A 16967-nucleotide genomic window follows, 5' to 3' on the forward strand; every position below is an offset into this window, starting at 1 on the left:
TGCCTCCCCACTCAGCGTGGCAGTCACAGAATCCACTGGCTGAAGACCACTCGCATTTCAAATTCGACGGTATCTTGAGCTACGAACTGTGATTTCCGTCCCGGAAATGGCACGGGATTTCAAAACACCGGCGCTAAAGGTGGAGATCTCCAGACTCGTCTGCCAGAGAGTAGAAGAGACACCTCGTGCCGGTGAGGCAGGAGGTATACACGAGGAACGAAGATGCCTGGAGAAAAGTCGGACAGGGTGTTTCGATTGTTTGATTGTAAGGATACCGTACCCAAGCCGCAGCTGGCTGATTGCTGACCACGACAGTACGGAGCCACAAAGGTGAGAGCGACTGTTGGATTGCGATCCATGGGAATGTATACAATGTGAGTGAATGGCATAATGTAACTAGAACGCTATTTACTTTTGCTAACTCTGATCTCAGGTCACGAAATTCTTAAACAGCCATCCAGGCGGAAAGCGTGTGATCCTCCAACACGCGGGCACTGATGCTACGGCTGCCTTTGACGACGTCCACCCAGTCGAGATACTCGACGAGTACCTTCGTCCTGACCAGCTCCTGGGTAAAGTAGAGCTGACCGACCAGAATGTAACGGCCAAGAAACAATCAACAACCGTCGACAGCCCTCCCATGGCAATCATCCTGAGTATCGCCGAGATGGAGAGCTTAGCTCTACAGCGCCTCAGCCCCAAAGCCATCTCGTACTACGCATCCGGCTCCGACGACGAAATCACAAAAGTCGCAAACGCAAGCATATTCAAGTCCATTCTCCTTAGACCCAGAGTATTCGTTGACTGCAGCTCCTGCTGGCTATCAACCACCATTCTCGGAAACAGAGTCGGACTACCGATCTATATCTCTCCCGCAGCAATGGCGAAGCTCGCACACTCATCAGGCGAAGCTGGAATAGCGTCCGCATGCTCCAGATTCAATGCCCTGCAGATAATCAGCAAGAACGCATCGATGTCCGTGGCAGATATCGTGCGCGCAGGCCCTAACGCAGTCTTCGCATGGCAGCTCTACGTTCTAAAAGATCTCAAGGCTACAGAGCGCACACTGGCTCAGATCAAGACCATTCCGCAAATCAAGTTCATCGTCTTGACGCTTGACGCCCCCTTCCCGGGAAAGCGAGAGGCCGATGAGCGATACAAAGCTGCGGAAGTTGCACGGGGCGCGCCGCCGCAAGTCTGGGGCACGAATGCATCGCTTACGTGGGGGAAGACCTTGTCCTGGCTTCAAAGGCATACGGACCTTCCAATTGTGCTAAAAGGCATCCAAACGCATGAGGATGCGTATCTGGCCAGCCAATTCCCGGCCGTCAAGGGGGTCATTTTGTCGAACCACGGCGGGCGTGCGCTTGATACGGCGAACACGCCCATGCAAGTCTTGTTGGAGATTAGGAAGTACTGTCCTCAGGTCGTTTGTCAGGTTGATGTCTTGATTGACGGCGGTATCAAGAGAGGTACGGACGTAGTCAAGGCGCTCGCTTTGGGTGCGAAAGGTGTCGGCCTGGGTCGGGCAGCACTGTATGGGTTGGCTGTTGGTGGAGAGGAGGGCGTTTACAGATCTCTGCAGAGTAAGTCTCATCCTACCTCTACAGTCCCTGTGTGGTGTTAACGGGTACCGTAGTACTTGCGGACGAGACTGCCACGGCGATGCGACTCCTCGGTGTGAGCAATGTGAATGACCTGGGGCCACATCATGTAAGTAACAACCTCAGAAGAGGGATTGACAACTTTGAGGGCAATCTAACGTGATTAGGTTAACACTGCTGCTCTAGAGTCCCTGCTTTACGACGGACCATCTGGATTAGAGATGATCGCAGACCGAACGGGGGCAAGATTGTAGATGGTTGCGGCTTTATCTTTACTCCAAGATTTCTTTTGCTGCCTCTTCCACGACTTCATTAGATTCTTGATGGCGTAGCAGTGCAACAGGCAGAGATAGCTAGAGACCATGTCATGCGTCTCGAGGGAATAAGAGTAAAATGGGAAAGGCGTGAGAAGGTAGGCCACATCTACAGCAACATCCCCAAGATAGAACGTATTCGTCCTGCCTTTACTCCTAGGATTTGAAGTAGGGCGACTCTGGTGTCGGCAGCCTTCAATTGGCAAATGCCAAAGGTATAGTTCATTTCGTATCCTTAATTTGCGTACGGATATCTCCTACTCCAACTTGCGTGGTTTTACCGGCGCCTGATGCGGAGGAGCATCGATATGGGTCGACAAGCTCGTCATCCTCACATCCGACGCGGTCAGCGTCAGGTCATATTTGCCCGGGAAGATGAAATTGTGAGGAAAACCTGGATCAAATGGTACCGCCGTGTCGATCTCATCCATGTCCTCCTTCGAGAGCTCAATGCCTAAGGCTTCGATGTTAGCGAGCAGATGCTCGACTTTGCGCTGTCCGACAATGGGATAGATATATGGCGATTTGTTCATGATGTATGCCAGGGCCTGGACATATTAGCCGCAAGTAAATGAAGAATAAAGGATAGGAGGGGGAAGTACAATAGCATGGAGATTAGTATTCTTCCGCTTCGCGACACCCTCCAGCGCCTCAGACACCTTGATTTCCTGTTCTGTCAACTGCGCCGCACGTTGAGATCCTTCATGCGCACCCTGCCTCGCCTCAGCACTCTTGAATTTTCCCCCACCCAGCGGCGCCCAAGGTGCAATCCCCATCCCCTGGTCCCGACACATGGGGACAACATCGCGCTCCATATCCCGAATCGCGGCATTCCACTTCCCCTGGTACACTGCAAAGGGACGCAGTCCATTCGCCCGAGCATAGTCGTTCGCCTTGACGACCACCCAGGCGGGCGTATCCGAGACACCGAGGTAGAGGACCTTCCCGGAGACGACGAGGGCATTGAGCGCGTGCATGACCTCCTCGACCCCCGTCGTGAAGTCCCACCAGTGCACGTACAGCAGGTCGATGTAGTCCGTCTGCAGCTTCTCGAGGCTGCGCTTCACGGAGACGTGCATGGATTTCGCGGAGTTTCCGACGAAGTTCGATTGGATGGGTTCGGTGGCGAAGTGTGCTGCGCGGAAGCCGGTTGTGTATTTCGTTGCGAGGCTGTGATATTAATACCAATTCTATTGCGCAGGAAGGATAGGTTAAGAGACATACACAATCTGATCGCGGTTCCCGCGCGCCTTCATCCACTCGCCGATCCACTGCTCCGACTGCTCGTTCTGGTAGTTATTCGCGCTGGGGTGGTCAGCAGCATTCATTGTATTACTGCAAGAGGGGACACACGTATCGATGAAATTCCCGCCATTCTCGTAAAAGGCATCCATGATTTTGAATGCTGTCTCTTTCGAGCACTCGCCCATAAAGTCATTCCTGCTGCCGTCAGACGCTTTCCCCTTGCACACTCGGCCGTAGGTCTAGGATTAAGGGGCTAGACATACCATGCGGTGCCAAAGTTCATGGCACCAAGACACAGAGGTGACACCTTGACACCCGCAGAGGGCGCAAGGACGCGGTGGTAGCCGAGACGGCTCTTTGGCTTGGGCGCTGTGGACCAGAAGGACATCTCGGTTGCTTTGTAGTGTAATTGTCTTTGGGAGAAATAGGCCCCAAAGGTGGGGAGTGCAGCAGCCAACTTTATAACTTCTTCCCCGCACTGGGGATCAAGTTCATCGAAAGTACTCGGGGAGGATACGTAAATGAATCTCCCCGGTTCTGCACGACAATCGATCCACGGATCGTCGCGAGACCCACCGAGGAGAGATGATTTGTTGCTGTGGGGTTGGAACGCTGGATGGGGGTCAGCTTCTTGCAGGATTGACGTCGAGCCATGGGGGTTCTGATATCATGAACCCCACACGGCGCCCGGGTTTAGTTGCTAATATCCTAACTCCGACGCTGTTGCTCTTTGTTTGTGGAATAATTTCTCCGTCGGTTGCTATCATAGGAATGACGAGAATACGAGGTCAAAGAGATTGGACCTGTCTGAGTGGCTCACCAGGACAGACAAAGTGGCGGGCTTGGGCGGCGAGTCGCGAAGGACTAGCTTGAGTGTTTGCGAAGGAGGGAATGCAAAGAGAGGCTACCGGACAGCCTCCAATCTAGACTCCATGCTTCGAGTGGGAGATGCCGGCGAAGAATCTGGTTAGGGCTCATTGAAGTGTGTCGGCCCGCGGAAACGCAGGGCTTGGCTAACATAACGGCACAACAATGGCTTAGGGCTTAGGTGCCCACGAGACTAGGGGTCAAGGGCAGGTGGTACTGGAGATGTTGGGGAGCTCTTTCCAATGTATACTCAGAATGCATGGGGATGCTACTCTGCTGGTTGCTGGGCAGCGTGATGCACCTTGAAAGTGGGAAGGAACGAACCGTGGAACAACCAAGGGAGGAAGGTACGATGGAAGGAAGGTGCGGCCGTGGAAACTGTCGGCCGTTCTTTCCGTCTCTACGTCGAGGTGTGGAAGGGAAGGAACCTTACGACCCAGGCACTTCCTAATCCGGGTATACTGTATAATAGCCATCCAACTACGGCAGGTGGGCCTCTTTACCGCACAGGACAGGAAGGCGCGGCTAAGTTCCCGCGATGGGGGCCGTTGTACCACTGCGGCTGTTATTTGGACTCGTCTGGGTACTATACTGCTAAGAAAACTCCACGAAAATGTGGGGCGGCGCAGACGTCCGTACGGATGGACCAGGGGTCTCTTTCTTGAGAGGTATGACTGATCCTTTTCCATCCGGTTCGTCGACAACCGGACCCTGTCCTCCCGAGAAATGCATTATCTGCGAAGCATGGTACGCCTCAATTTCAGAAGGAGTCCGTTCATCGCTTCAACTGTTAGCCCTCCGTCCCAGATGAAAAGCGCAGCGAACTTACAATGACCACCGTAGATTTGCGCCGCGAACGAAGGACATAAGTTTCATATCGTGTTCCTCTTCAACTGTCAGGTTCAACGCTTTTGTGACTTCTTGTTTCACCGGCTCCTCGAAGGCGGCGTCATACGGATTCACATGCGACATGCTCAGAACCTCAAAGAAGCGCGGATAGAAGCCGGCATACCCCCAGTCCACAAGACAGATCGACCCGTCGTCTTCAAGAATAATGTTCCGGCGGCAGATATCGCCGTGACATAACACCAGAGGGTAGGGTGAAAGATCGATGGTGTCGTTTCGATATTCCAGACGTTTGTTCATATACGCGTTCATGTCCCTGATAGAAGTGAAGGGTGCTTTGGCCCCATCATCGCCGTAGATATAGCCAAGCGGGAGGCCGCCGCCGAGGGGCCCAGGAACTGGGTTTTGTATTTGGCCGAGACGGAAGATAATCCCGGCAATCTGGCGCACAGTTTTCCCGCTGGGTTCAAGGTCGGTGTCCTCAAGTGGCTGACCCTGCACATATTCCAGGAAGAGGTATCCGCGAGGATCTTCTGAACGGTCCGACCTGACAAAGCGATAAACTTTCGGAACATGAACGAGGTCTCGATCAACTGTGTTGTACACTAGCTCCTGCACAGCAGCCTCGGATGAAGTGATGCCCATGCCGTACTGGACGACGATTTGGTCAGAGAGCTTGGCCACTTTATCGCCCTCCCAGAACCCTCCAATCATACCACCTTACTTTGCCGTTTTGTGACACAGATCGACCAGGAAGTCTTCGCTAGCTGTAGAGATGTTCGTAGCATCCATGGTGATATACTTCGGCTGTGGAATCGGAGGTTGATAGCTTGAAGTTCACAGCCATCACGAAGCCTCCTGTCGGTGTCCTTTTCTCCGTGATTGGACACTATATTTAGCCTCACATTGCACCTTCGCTAAGTTTATGAACTTCCGTAACAGCTCTAGTCCCGCTAGAAAATCTGGTTTATACTTTTATGTCAACGGGAAAGGACTCTGGAGTATGCTCTCACCACCAGGAAACAGACTCCAGTCAAAAGCCCATCCCACAGCCCAACTTGCAGTCTGACGCCTGCTCTGTTGTCGATAGCCGCAGGATTTAGGGATCAGGTACTAGTATTACTGGCAGCTCGAGCACCGGCGCCTTCCATGGCACTTGACCTTTCGTTGCATACATTCTGAACACGACCTGTTCACTCTGCGTGGCGGTTCGAGCTTTGAGGTAGGACATCGCAACAGTACCCACAAGCAAGGACATGCGCACAAAGCTCGCGAGCAAGCCCGAGGTCACGGATTTTGTCGTGCCGTCATTCGCTGTTGGATGTCGCAGAGCAATGCCCGGTGCGGGCCACCTCTAGGCCCTAACTAGCCACGTGAAGATAACTGCGAAGGAGCCTGGATTCAAATCGGTTCCTCCACGCTGACGGGATTGAGATCCAAAGATGGCTCCGAATGCCACTTCAATATCATTATTGCCGCGACGGGCTTCGACCTTTTCCAGGATAGGAACGAGGATGGTTCTGGCAGGAAATAGCATTCGAAATATCCCGTGGAATACATAAAGGCTGAATAGTTCCGTCTCCCTTACGAGTGGAGAACTGACTCCTAAGATATTTTGAGTCTAGTGACCTTGTAAGGGAATCATCCAGAGGATCTATTATGGCTTAGATAGCCGCGAAATCATGTAACCTCAAAGAACCTTGCAGTCACTAAAGCGATGGCGCCTCCGTCCTTAAGTTTCCACTTCAGTGAGCACCGAATACAATAACGGATATCGCAAGCTATCGTGCCACTTGCTAGCAGTGTCCCGTTCTGTTCCCTAAATACTCTCCACCAGCGGGATACTAAGGAGGACACTGGCGATGTTGCGGAAAAGCAACTCGTTGGTCGGCTCGATTCTGGTAAGTTCTGACATTCTAACACAAAGCTTCAGACCGTCCATGCAGGCATAAATCACCCTGACGTGTTGGGGCCCGATAAGAGAGACCATCAAAACCTAGTCCAGCAAAATGATCAAGTCAGTATAGAGACAAGATGCGCAGGCGGGCGACAGCAGACCGGCCGGTCCGTAGGGGGTGTCTATCAATACCGGAAATCTCTTTTCATCCTTGAACGCCAAGTCGTCTTCATTACTCGGCGCAGGGTTGCCATCTTCAGGCTGTTCAACCTCCCCCGCTAGCACAGCATCGACGTCAAATACGGCTGGTTGGTAGGCTCGGCAGCGCATAGCCGTCACGATTGTTGTTAATTCACCGAGGCTTATAGTGCCCGAATGGGCGTTGGTAGACTGCACGCCCAGCAGGATTAAATGCGGATGGATGGAACTGCCATCGGGCTGATATTGGTTGGACTCGTAAAGGTAGGTTTGCCACTTAGGTCCGACGAAAGAGTAGTTGTTTAGCCCGGGCGTTTCGACGTTCAAGGCATGCGGGTCCCTAATAAAGTCCATGTATCAGAAGAGACTCGGTCACAGAACTAGGCCTCATAGATACGTGGGGGAGCTTCCGATTCGTCCTAGGAGAGCAGCACAACATACCCAGTGGCAGCAATGCCGCAAAGAGAGCCAAGATCCGGGTAGCCAGATGGGAGGACACGAGGAAATCCGGCCATACCCCATCTGTCCATGTATCGGGCAATGGCCGTTCCGCGATAAAACCAAATTCGCTCGTTCTGGAAAATGTTTCCCACTTTAACCGAAGGTAGGGGATTATCCTTAGGGGGAAACTTGGCCGCATAATTGATGGGGTAGTTATTAATGATCTCTGGACCGCGTTTCTGAAAAAGAATGGGGGGTGTTCGATTCAAATTCTGCGATTCTGTGCCGTAGCAGGAGAATAGATAGGGACTCAGAGTAATGCTGTTGTCATCAAGAAACTTCTGGGAGACAATACTGTCGTTCTCAATATGATGGTTTATGCCCGGACCAAGCAAAGATTGCCAGAGGCTATGCAGTCTGTTCCGAAGGCTCGCGCTGACCATCTTGATCACGACCGGAATCACTGTCCGGAAAAGAGAGCCCAGAGTACGTACGGAGGACGATCGAACAGGCTAGGAAGAAGTGAAGAAGAGACCGGGAGGATGGTTTGATGAGACAGGAAGAAGTTGAAGGAGAGAAGCAGAAGAAAGGTGTGTTGGTGGCGATGAGATTGGAGCGAATGCAAGAATCTTTAGAGCCAACATCAGGTGAGCGTCACCCGTTGGTTTGTCACCGCTACCCTAATTTTAGGTTTCTGTTAGTGAATAACACAATGGGGTATCAGAAAGGGATTCAGGACTACTGCGCCAAGAATAGACACGATTCAAGTCCGAGTTGACGATGAAGACTAATAAGGTGGCAATGAATTATTGCTTCAGCATTGCTTGCTGTTACGAGCGTCTGAATCAGTATTCGGCGTATTGCCCTCCACAGCTCGCAGAATATCAACTATCTATGTTTGAATACCGCGGCGCATTTGCTTATAGCTTGAATATCCCGTGATGCTCGTGGTATTGTAAGATGATTCGGACATTGTCGTGACTCTGAATCCAACTGCGAATCCCTCTATTGACAATGCGAGGTGAGGACTTGCTGTGAATTCTATTGAATGAGCTGCTGAACGTACAATCAACAATAACAAGAAACAGTTTCTCTGGTGTATTGTCATAATGTCCATTGTGCCGCATGAAGGACAATCAACAGGTCACTCCTCTCAATGTCTCGCAGGCCTGGCTATATTGATGTAGAATGCAGGATAGTCCAGCTCATGGCTGTTGCTGATTGGGGGTCGAACCCTCTACCCATATACATATAATGCTTCTCTAGGTCGTCTGTTTTCATCTCTCATAGCTCATGTACCATCATCTACTCTTACTTCTTGTTCGGAGCCCAGGCTGAATATTCCCAGTCCACCTATTCTCCTTTCGTTTTTCTACTGCATTTCCAATGACTGCCAGACCCCCCTTCACAACTCTACCTCCGAACCCAGAGAAATGGATAGACGCGGCGAGACTAGCCGGGGTTGGATCAACCAGCCTCCTAGGCTTCAATAAACATAAGAGTGCTTCCAAAGTCACCCGAGAGCAGTACCTTACATTCAGGACTCTTGCCATCGCGTACGAACGAAATGACTTTCTTGCAACTCAATGGAACTTCGTCGAGAAGCTACAGGTAGCTATCCAGGAGCCCGCCAACTCCGAAGCCTTCCAGACCTTCCTAGGCGCAATGAGGGACCCATTGACCTTACCCACGGGAGACTTCTCCCAAATCCTCAGTCTTCATTCCGAAATCGTTCGAAACAAAGATGCGCACTTCCCTTTGAAGCTTCAAACGCACGATGAAACTCCCGTCAACGTTTCCTTAATCTGCCTCCTACAAGCAATTGCTGCCGTCTCACCGGACCCCCTTAGCGCAATGGCGCCATACGAAAGTCAAGTTCGAGGCGATGTTCGGGGTTGTTCCCGGGGGCGAGAGACGGGGAATGGTGGCCATCACGGATGGCCAACTCCAGTCAATTGTCTCCCATGAGGTTAGAGCCCTTGTGGAGTGCAAAAAGGGTCCACGAAAGGCCCACGACTTGGCTGCTACCATGCAGGAGGCCGCTTTGTTTGTCGCCTGGATTCGGGAATACCCCGGCGGTCCCAATCTGTACGAGTTCACAGGTGAGGTGGCAGGTTGGTTGAGATGAGGTGCCGGGCTTGGCGGTCACCTGACGATTTAGCGAGGCACCTGACCCACAACACTTCCTTTCCTCTTCCCACCCGGCACCACACCTTTTCAATATACATACCACTAACACTTACCCTCCCAACTACTCGCCAACTACCTTTACACCTCAAATACCCTCTAAACACCATCTCAACACACTCTAGCCATTAAAATGGCGCTTCTTCATGATAATGTGAGCAATTGATTCAAAAATACTTTATAATATGCATGCTAATGGCCTAGAAATGGTACAAACGCTATCTCAAAGAGGCCTGTATTTAAAAGCTGAGGTGCCGCGTTGGGTATGCCAAGCCTTGTGGGGCCGGCGCGTCAACTTTTTCAAGGGGCACCTGACCTGTAACCTGAATCTGTACGTTCTACCAACCACCAAGTATCACACAGTCAGCAGCAAGCTAACGTCAGCAGCCGTGTATTGGTGTCCCAAGATCGTATGGAGCTCTACGTCACGCTGGCCGACACGCCCTTGGAGTGGAGGGAGTACCTCATTCGCTATAGAACCTCCACCAATCTTGGTGCTTAACCGGCTCGATGTTGAGCAGGGATATGTGTTCTTCAAAGCCCTGCAGGGCTATAGGCGTCTTGGAATTGCAAATCATCGTCGATAGTCAGGACTCGTCGCCGCACGGGACATTGGAGGTTCGCGTTTTCCGCACAGCAGATGCAGATTCCAGCGGCAGTCACATCTTACCTCAGGAAGAATTTGTTGGAATGATTGAGACTTTCTTTTGGGGTTTTCCTGAAACTCGATGCCTCTTTCAGATTGTATTTGTCAAGGGATTTGAGAGGTTTGAGAGAAGGAGCATGGGGCGCAAGGTTATCAGGTTTGTGGATAGGTTTACTTGCACCGCTGCTAGTGCTGAGTATTAGATTTAGTAGTGGATCATATGTATTCAGACTTAACGCGATGATGGCTTGCTTCTACCCATGCACCAATACATGATGGCCAACCAATTCCCCAAACCCATCTTGACCTCTCCCAGAATCCACTTCTCGACCTCATTCGCTATCCTCCTCCGAATCATCCTTTTTTGCTTTCTTCCCCTTCTTGGCCTTTTTCACCGGACTACCATCATCACCAGCGGAATCCGCCTTTGCATTCACGCGGCGCTTCTTCGGGGTTGCGGTGGCGGGAGTCCCAGCCGGGGTCGAAGGGACGCTGCCGCCGTCGGCGCTCGTACCCTGTCGAGCCTTGTCCTTGAGCTTGACAATCTGGTGCTGGACGGAACGCAAGGTGCAGTCTGTGCAATACGTGCTTAGCTTATGTCGTTTCACCTTTCACACCCATGGTAGAGGCTGATCCCAGGCTGCTGTGTTTCTGCTGTGGCACTTACCTGGACCCATATCCTCGGCGAGTTTCTGGTAATCGAGCTTCACATTCTGCCGCTTTATCTGGTCCAGGACACACAGGAAGAGCTAGTGGGTAGACTGAGGTATTAGGACTCGCTCGCTCTCTGTTTGTCCAGTTTGAGACTGGGGAGATGGGAGGTGAAGCAAACTTACCTTGGCGTTATTCTGTGCGGTCCAATTCATAGGCATTTTTGCCAGATATGGATTAGTATTGCGATGGATGGGACAAATGTTTCCGAGGACGAGGGAGTGTCTTGAAGATGGACCAGGACCGACGAAGAGTAGGATTGGAGAAGAGGAAAGTCGACTCTTCGAGATCAGGAGCCTGGGGGGTTTGTTATTATTTGTTTGTGTGGTCTTGATTAGTCGTCGACAGGGTCGTGCTTTGTCGCACAGACTGGGCCTCTCACACAATGATAGATCCTGATATGCAATTTTTTTCTTCTCCATGCATTTCCTAACTGTAATAGACCACCCTATTCTTTTTTCCCACTTCCTTGTAATATTACCTTTGTGATCCTTTGGGGATTGCTCCATGCTGAACCTACCCTCGGTTTCCAATGCCTTACCATGGTGCACATCCCATCCTCCAGGACTATCAACACTGCAGCACACCACATAGAACCTGGTCCCCATTGATAACTCTCTATAGGAATACAATACTCGTACCTACTCCCTTTGATGTCTGTTTGCCCGCTGATATGTTCTATAGAGAGCCACACCCTCCGGGGGCAACTCAGCACCAAATCCTAATCCGCAACAAGCAACCCAAGCCCAAGTCAGAGTACAGAACCTGGAAAGAGTACTAGATACTAGATACTCGCTTCTACACCCGCGCGTCATTCCATCGGGCTCGCTCTTGTCGTCCGCGGCGCAACCCACAATCCAGCCAACCCATCGGCGCTGGACACTACGAGCCGCTCACGGGATGATCGCCAAAGGACGAGTATATAGACTCTTAAGAAGAGATGTGGACTAGGACATCTTTGAAACAATTGGAGGGTCTGGGATAAGCGTCTCCGCGGTTCGAGAGGTTACAAATCTAGAATTAGGTGTTGAGTGACCTCATTTTTAGAGTCAACCTCTTCCTTCTTCTCTTCTCCAGACCTAATTCAACCACTCTCCCAACATATATGCAGAGATAACTTGACGACCCCTCCATTTCCCTGATCGACATGACAAACAAAGGCAGTCGCAACAGGCACGACAAGATGTGGAACTCCCCGACCACACAGAATATATGACGGACAGAATTGTCCGTAAATCCAAGGTCATTTACTCTACCTTCTCAGCTGTAGCTGCCTTACCTTGATTCCGTTGCCTCTTTTGCATGAACCAGAAGAAAGTGGATGTGCTGATGGTGAGTGGAATAGCCACGACTGCATAGATCCACCAGGAACCGGACAGAGACAGAGTACCGTTTCTTCCACCCTCAAAATCAAAGTTGAAGATCCCCATGCTGAATAGTGTCTATCGAGGCATATGAGTTAGCCTTCAGCTTCACCTTCTATATCTTTGGTCGGGATGCATTAACCCACCGCAACAAAGCTCGCTGGCAAATAGAACATAGTCATCATAGCGATTGTTTTCATAGCCTCACTATCCTTTTTGGTTGCTTCTGCAATGTTTTTCACTTGGTAATTTCTTTGCTGCTGTATTCTGCCATAGTTGCGAGGAATTTCGTGTTTTCTTCAACAGAGTGACTATTTCTCATGTTGAGTAACAGAGAAAGCTAGCATGATGTTAGGGCTCAGGGTCAGCTGAAGCTAACAGAGAAGGCTCACTGTGGATAGGCAGCTATCCGTGACTTTCTGGGCTGATTCGAGGTTCTGTTTCATACCCTGGACCCAAGGGGCAAGTGTGCAGAGATTTTTATGCACCTCTAGAAATGCTATCAAGTTGATGCCAAGGGCTTCGCGCATGTCATCGTGTTCCTTCACGGATTCGTTGATAATGTTGGACAAGTACCCGAGATTGCGGTAATGGCGTACTTGGTAGGAACAGAGCTCATGGAGCTGCAACATCAGATTTCGGGCATCTCGAAGATTCTTTCGCTCGATCTCACGGGTTTCATTAGATCCATGCCGCTCAATTCGATCGAAGGATTTTCCAAGGGCAAGGACTTTGGCCTCCTGGTAGGCGCAGAATGTTAACAAAGCATGAACATCTAAACAAGGCAGATGTCATAACTTACGATCTCCCTGATTTTCCGAAAGTAGATAAATCCTTGCACAACCCATCCATGCAGCAGGTCAGAGACACTGCTGCAGAGAAATATAAATGGGTCGTAATCTTCTTGCTGGACGCCTTTCTCACACACTTCGCAAAACTTCAATATCGGGCACAGCCACCACTGATTGTATATTGGGCCGTTCCGCAGATTGCCGACGAGGCTGTCAGTTAGCCACAGCCTTGCTGCTTAACCAAGTCACAACCGGTCCATTCACCTGGGATTCGGGAAAGGGGTATCCCACCGGACTCTCACCCCATCGCGTGGGCGGATTTCCACCTGATAAGATCTAGAAACGCCGGGTTAATTCAGTCTGCCCGCAAGCATATCCAATGGTATTTATAAATCTATCTTTTAGCGGACGAATAATTCTTGGATGTGCTAGTTTCAAGTATTGCAACGGTGCGGGTCGAGTCTGAGGCGCATAAGTTAGTATCGTGAGGACAATTAAGGCTATGACAGGCGGTCTCGCAGTTCGAGTCGGGAATCCAAGGACGTCTTGGAGAAGCATATTGGCCAGAAGGTGTGGCAGGAGTAACTATGTGGCGGGGATAATACTAGCCACCTCAAAGAGTATGGTAACCGCAGTCAGTACGTGGACCCGTGGACGTAGACTAGCGGTGGGGCGGCAACGCGACGAGGAACTTGGAAGACTGAGACCACTTCCAGGATCGTGTGTGGAGAACCCATGTTGTGTTTTGGTGCCGAGAAAGAGTCAGGGCAAAGGGGGAGCTTGTGTTGAGACGGGCCAGGGAGGGAGCGTGAGGTGATGGAGCGCGCCGGACACACCATCTCGACAGGGATTCTCTCGGTCAGCCTGGCGCGTGACCCTCGCCAGGAGGTGTCAGCCCGGGCAAAGAGTGCACTGCAATCAATATATTTCAAACTCAAGACGCTAATCTCGATCCCGAGTCGCTGGGGCCGATCGCTGGGGCCGACCTCTGAGGACCGGACAACGGGTCCTCCGACACCGATTCCGGCTGCGCTGACAGAAGGTTCATTTTCCGGACCACTCCCGCGCATGAATTTCCCACAGCTTGAACCCACATTCGTCCTTCCCGGCGATCATTGCGGAGGGCGATACGATATGTCGGATTAAGGGTTGATCCGATAGGGTAGCTCAACGTTTTGACGTCAGGTTGAATCTCATAGAATTGTGTGTATTCTCAAGGTCTGTTTGGTGCAAGGGCCCTTCAGGGGCAACTCGCGTACAATAGTAATTCCGCTTCGGCGCTATACCCGATTAGGTCATTCAACGCGATACCTCCAACGGTACCGGTTGGTGTCTGCGACGAAACAAACAACTTTGGTGCAGACCAATATCATGGGTTCCCTCTAAGGCATCAAAAATACAAATACAAGGGCTTTCTTACCATGGTCGTGGCCAAGAAAAATCGCTGGAAGCAGGTTGACATCGTCACAGCGTCTCTGCGCGCCACGCTAAAACCGCGACGCGCGTTCTCTCTTGCGTTGCGTTGGGACTGCGACAGAAGAGACCCTGAGGTTGATCAGATGGCCGAACGATGGGCTTGTTTCGACAATGAACAAGAGGACGCGCTCATCCCTTCTTTCGTTACTGCTCTCACTCCCCTCGGAACCTCAGCCCGCTACGTGGTAAGTGGGCCGTCACAGCGTCTCTGGCCTCTCGATTTGCCTTCAGCGGCCGAGGCCTGGGGATTATCTTTGCAAGTTTTTGGAAAAGATCACAATGAATATTTTTTGTTTTCAGAAAAGATTTTTTTTTTTCCCCACACCCCTCTCCCAGCCAGTGTCCGCGTGCCAGCCTGTTGCCCAAAAGACTGGGATATGCATCCTTCACCTCCCCAGGGCAACAGAAGAGCAATGGTTCCGAGCAATATCGAAATGCGGTGAAGAGTCCCAAATGAGCGGATTTCTCGCCTTGTAGATCAGATGCTGCAGGCAGCTCTCATTGGAAAGGGGGTCCGGGACCATTGTCTGCTGTTCGCAGATTGTTGAACGAAGGAGCTGACTCACAAGATCTGCGGGTCGAGTCTGAGGTGCATTAGTTTCAATGTCAAATAGAACAACCTTGATCCTGGCCAATGAAGTCCAGACGCCAAGTTCCATCATTCAGCATCCTCCGTTCTCGAGGCTCAACCATCGCGGTTCCAAAGTTAGCAGCTTGGAATCGCCAAACAACTTTTTATTTCCAGACTGCATCATCCCAAATCTGCCGGCGCCCGCTTGCAACTGGGAAAGCTTGATATTTGCTTCTTCTTCTTCTTTTACTCTCTTGGTCCTCAGCTAGCCTCTCATGACCTTCTTTTTTGTAATTACTGCTGTGGAGCTTTCTTAGCAGGATATTTCTATTTCACCAGGTGCCTGACACGTGGGAGGCTGCGTGGAAGGGCCAGGAGGTCGAGTTGCTTGTCCAGGTTGACAGGAGACAAACTTAGAGTCGTCGAGGATACTTGACTGGACAAGGTAGACCTAGCAACACCAACCCCTAACTACAACCCTGGTCTGGTTCGAAAGAAAAAAAAACCCCTGACACTGACCAGACTGTGAATCATGGGTTTGTCCTAATAGAAGAACATGGACAAAGATACACAGAACTTGTACAAAAATCAAGCTAACGGAAATTCCAAGAACTTGGGACTTTGGGAAATACCAATTCTCGCCACGTAGTGAGCGAGCAACAAAAGCGTCTCAGGGAATCTCGACTCGCCTTCGCCAACCAAAGCCTGTGTGTGCCTTGACGCCTTCCCTCTTGCCCAGTGACCGGGATATGCATCCTTTGCTCCCACCAGGGCAAAGGAACGGTGTTAATTGAGCAATGCCAAGTAATGCCAAGTGAGGTAAGGTGAGGTAAGGTGAGGTGAGGTGAGGTGAGGTGAGGTGAAGTCCAATGCTAACCGGGCAATGACCATCAGTTGATAAAAGGCAATGGTTCTCAGGAATATCCAATTGCGTGTAGCGGTGCCAGATGAAAGGATTTCTGGCTTTAGAGATCCAAGGAAGCAGACAGCCTTGCAAGCCGACTGGAAAGATTTCCGAGTCGAGCCCAATTAAAGGGCGTTTTAGTTTCGACATCCAAACGGATGCAGGCCAATAAAGTCCAGCTCTCGAGATCCATCATTCGGCATCCTGCGTTCTGTGCAGTCGACAGCCATGGTGGGCAGCTTTGAGCTTGTTTGGGGAATTTGGGAGACTCAAATCTGTCTTCACTTGCGTTGTACCTGCAAAAGCTCGATTTTTGCTTCTTCTTCTTCTTCTTCTTCTTCTTCTTCTTCTTCTTCTTCTTCTCCCTTGGTCCCTTGCTCCTGAGTGTGGAAATATAAATTCAGTCCCTGATGCCCTTTCTCTTCGTGATTACCATTGGGAGCTTCATCAGCAGGATATTTCCATTTCACCAGATGCTTGATGCGTGGGAGGCCGCGTGGAAGGACCAGCGGGTCAAATTGCTTATCCAGGTTGATAGGAGCCAGTCAGTATTGGACTAGATGAGCTGCACTGGGCGCGGTCATTCGATGATACCGCCGAGTTGTTCTGTTGACACTTCGAACTCACCTCCGACCACGTGGTGGTGGGCCTCTCATCTTCACACCAGGAAATTCCGGTTGCAGATCGACAGCCATTTGGACGATGCGTAAGCACTGTAGTTAAGTATTGGTCGTCAAGCCGCAACGATTTTCTTGGAGGGATTTTGCAGCCCAGATTCTTGCAGCAGGAACGAGCGAATCTGTAAAATGACCCACTTAGTTGAACCATAATGTCTGAATCAGGTCCACGAGTACCTCCCCTGGCTTTCGACTCGGAGGTCATGTTCTGGATTGGCCTGAAAATTC

The 16967-nt window shown here is 50.9% G+C and overlaps 8 protein-coding genes across 8 annotated transcripts; 3 read left to right on the forward strand and 5 right to left on the reverse strand.

Annotated features, from left to right (window-relative positions):
- Positions 1-175: 175 nt before the first annotated feature.
- BJX67DRAFT_366839 (FMN-dependent alpha-hydroxy acid dehydrogenase family protein) lies at positions 176-2096 on the forward strand. Its single transcript, XM_071030450.1, has 5 exons — positions 176-265; positions 316-374; positions 434-1586; positions 1640-1713; positions 1772-2096. The coding sequence occupies exons 1-5, from the start codon at positions 223-225 to the stop codon at positions 1856-1858; spliced, it is 1416 nt and encodes a 471-aa protein (XP_070881204.1). The 5' UTR covers positions 176-222; the 3' UTR covers positions 1859-2096.
- Positions 2097-2127: 31 nt separating this feature from the next.
- On the reverse strand, positions 2128-3551 carry BJX67DRAFT_391489 (aldo/keto reductase; the record flags this gene model as incomplete). The annotated part of the gene is made up of 5 exons (XM_071034794.1): positions 2128-2466; positions 2521-3088; positions 3143-3223; positions 3272-3358; positions 3427-3551. The coding sequence occupies 5 exons, from the start codon at positions 3549-3551 to the stop codon at positions 2176-2178; spliced, it is 1152 nt and encodes a 383-aa protein (XP_070881205.1). The 3' UTR covers positions 2128-2175.
- A 1073-nt stretch (positions 3552-4624) lies between these two features.
- BJX67DRAFT_385852 (kinase-like domain-containing protein) lies at positions 4625-5590 on the reverse strand (the record flags this gene model as incomplete). The annotated part of the gene is made up of 2 exons (XM_071033951.1): positions 4625-4811; positions 4860-5590. 2 exons carry the CDS (start codon positions 5588-5590, stop codon positions 4625-4627), a joined length of 918 nt encoding a protein of 305 aa, XP_070881206.1.
- Positions 5591-6398: 808 nt separating this feature from the next.
- Positions 6399-7961, reverse strand: BJX67DRAFT_366843 (uncharacterized protein). Its single transcript, XM_071030451.1, has 3 exons — positions 7413-7961; positions 6966-7311; positions 6399-6872 (listed from the first exon to the last, which is right to left on the reverse strand). The coding sequence occupies exons 1-3, from the start codon at positions 7853-7855 to the stop codon at positions 6696-6698; spliced, it is 966 nt and encodes a 321-aa protein (XP_070881207.1). The 5' UTR covers positions 7856-7961; the 3' UTR covers positions 6399-6695.
- Positions 7962-8798: 837 nt separating this feature from the next.
- BJX67DRAFT_385854 (uncharacterized protein) lies at positions 8799-10101 on the forward strand (the record flags this gene model as incomplete). Its single annotated transcript, XM_071033952.1, has 4 exons — positions 8799-9299; positions 9364-9514; positions 9804-9930; positions 9987-10101. 4 exons carry the CDS (start codon positions 8799-8801, stop codon positions 10099-10101), a joined length of 894 nt encoding a protein of 297 aa, XP_070881208.1.
- Positions 9623-10681, forward strand: BJX67DRAFT_366846 (uncharacterized protein). The gene is made up of 3 exons (XM_071030452.1): positions 9623-9753; positions 9804-9930; positions 9987-10681. Exon 3 carries the CDS (start codon positions 10110-10112, stop codon positions 10446-10448), a length of 339 nt encoding a protein of 112 aa, XP_070881209.1. The 5' UTR covers positions 9623-9753; positions 9804-9930; positions 9987-10109; the 3' UTR covers positions 10449-10681.
- Positions 10578-11117, reverse strand: BJX67DRAFT_385855 (uncharacterized protein; the record flags this gene model as incomplete). Its single annotated transcript, XM_071033953.1, has 3 exons — positions 10578-10819; positions 10913-10994; positions 11082-11117. The coding sequence occupies 3 exons, from the start codon at positions 11115-11117 to the stop codon at positions 10578-10580; spliced, it is 360 nt and encodes a 119-aa protein (XP_070881210.1).
- A 1441-nt stretch (positions 11118-12558) lies between these two features.
- On the reverse strand, positions 12559-13848 carry BJX67DRAFT_385856 (uncharacterized protein; the record flags this gene model as incomplete). Its single annotated transcript, XM_071033954.1, has 4 exons — positions 12559-12660; positions 12713-13060; positions 13123-13321; positions 13754-13848. The coding sequence occupies 4 exons, from the start codon at positions 13846-13848 to the stop codon at positions 12559-12561; spliced, it is 744 nt and encodes a 247-aa protein (XP_070881211.1).
- Between the last annotated feature and the right edge of the window lie 3119 nt (positions 13849-16967).

Source organism: Aspergillus lucknowensis (assembly GCF_044049455.1).
Source record: "Aspergillus lucknowensis strain CBS 449.75 chromosome Unknown BJX67scaffold_71, whole genome shotgun sequence".
Lineage (NCBI taxonomy): Eukaryota > Fungi > Ascomycota > Eurotiomycetes > Eurotiales > Aspergillaceae > Aspergillus > Aspergillus lucknowensis.

Bases quoted from the DNA above. Each gene is read 5' to 3' on its own strand.
- BJX67DRAFT_366843 (XM_071030451.1), bottom strand. From the start codon at position 7,855: ATGGTCAGCGCGAGCCTTCGGAACAGACTGCATAGCCTCTGGCAATCT. The intron at 7,312-7,412 runs GTATGTTGTGCT...GGACTTTATTAG, and splicing joins TGCGGCATTGCTGCCACTGG to GGACCCGCATGCCTTGAACG. The intron at 6,873-6,965 runs GTATTGATAGAC...TTGCTGGACTAG, and splicing joins AGGATGAAAAGAGATTTCCG to GTTTTGATGGTCTCTCTTAT.
- BJX67DRAFT_366839 (XM_071030450.1), top strand. From the start codon at position 223: ATGCCTGGAGAAAAGTCGGACAGGGTGTTTCGATTGTTTGATT. The intron at 375-433 runs GTGAGTGAATGG...CTCTGATCTCAG, and splicing joins TCCATGGGAATGTATACAAT to GTCACGAAATTCTTAAACAG. The intron at 1,587-1,639 runs GTAAGTCTCATC...CGGGTACCGTAG, and splicing joins CGTTTACAGATCTCTGCAGA to TACTTGCGGACGAGACTGCC.
- BJX67DRAFT_366846 (XM_071030452.1), top strand. From the start codon at position 10,110: ATGTTGAGCAGGGATATGTGTTCTTCAAAGCCCTGCAGGGCTATAGGC.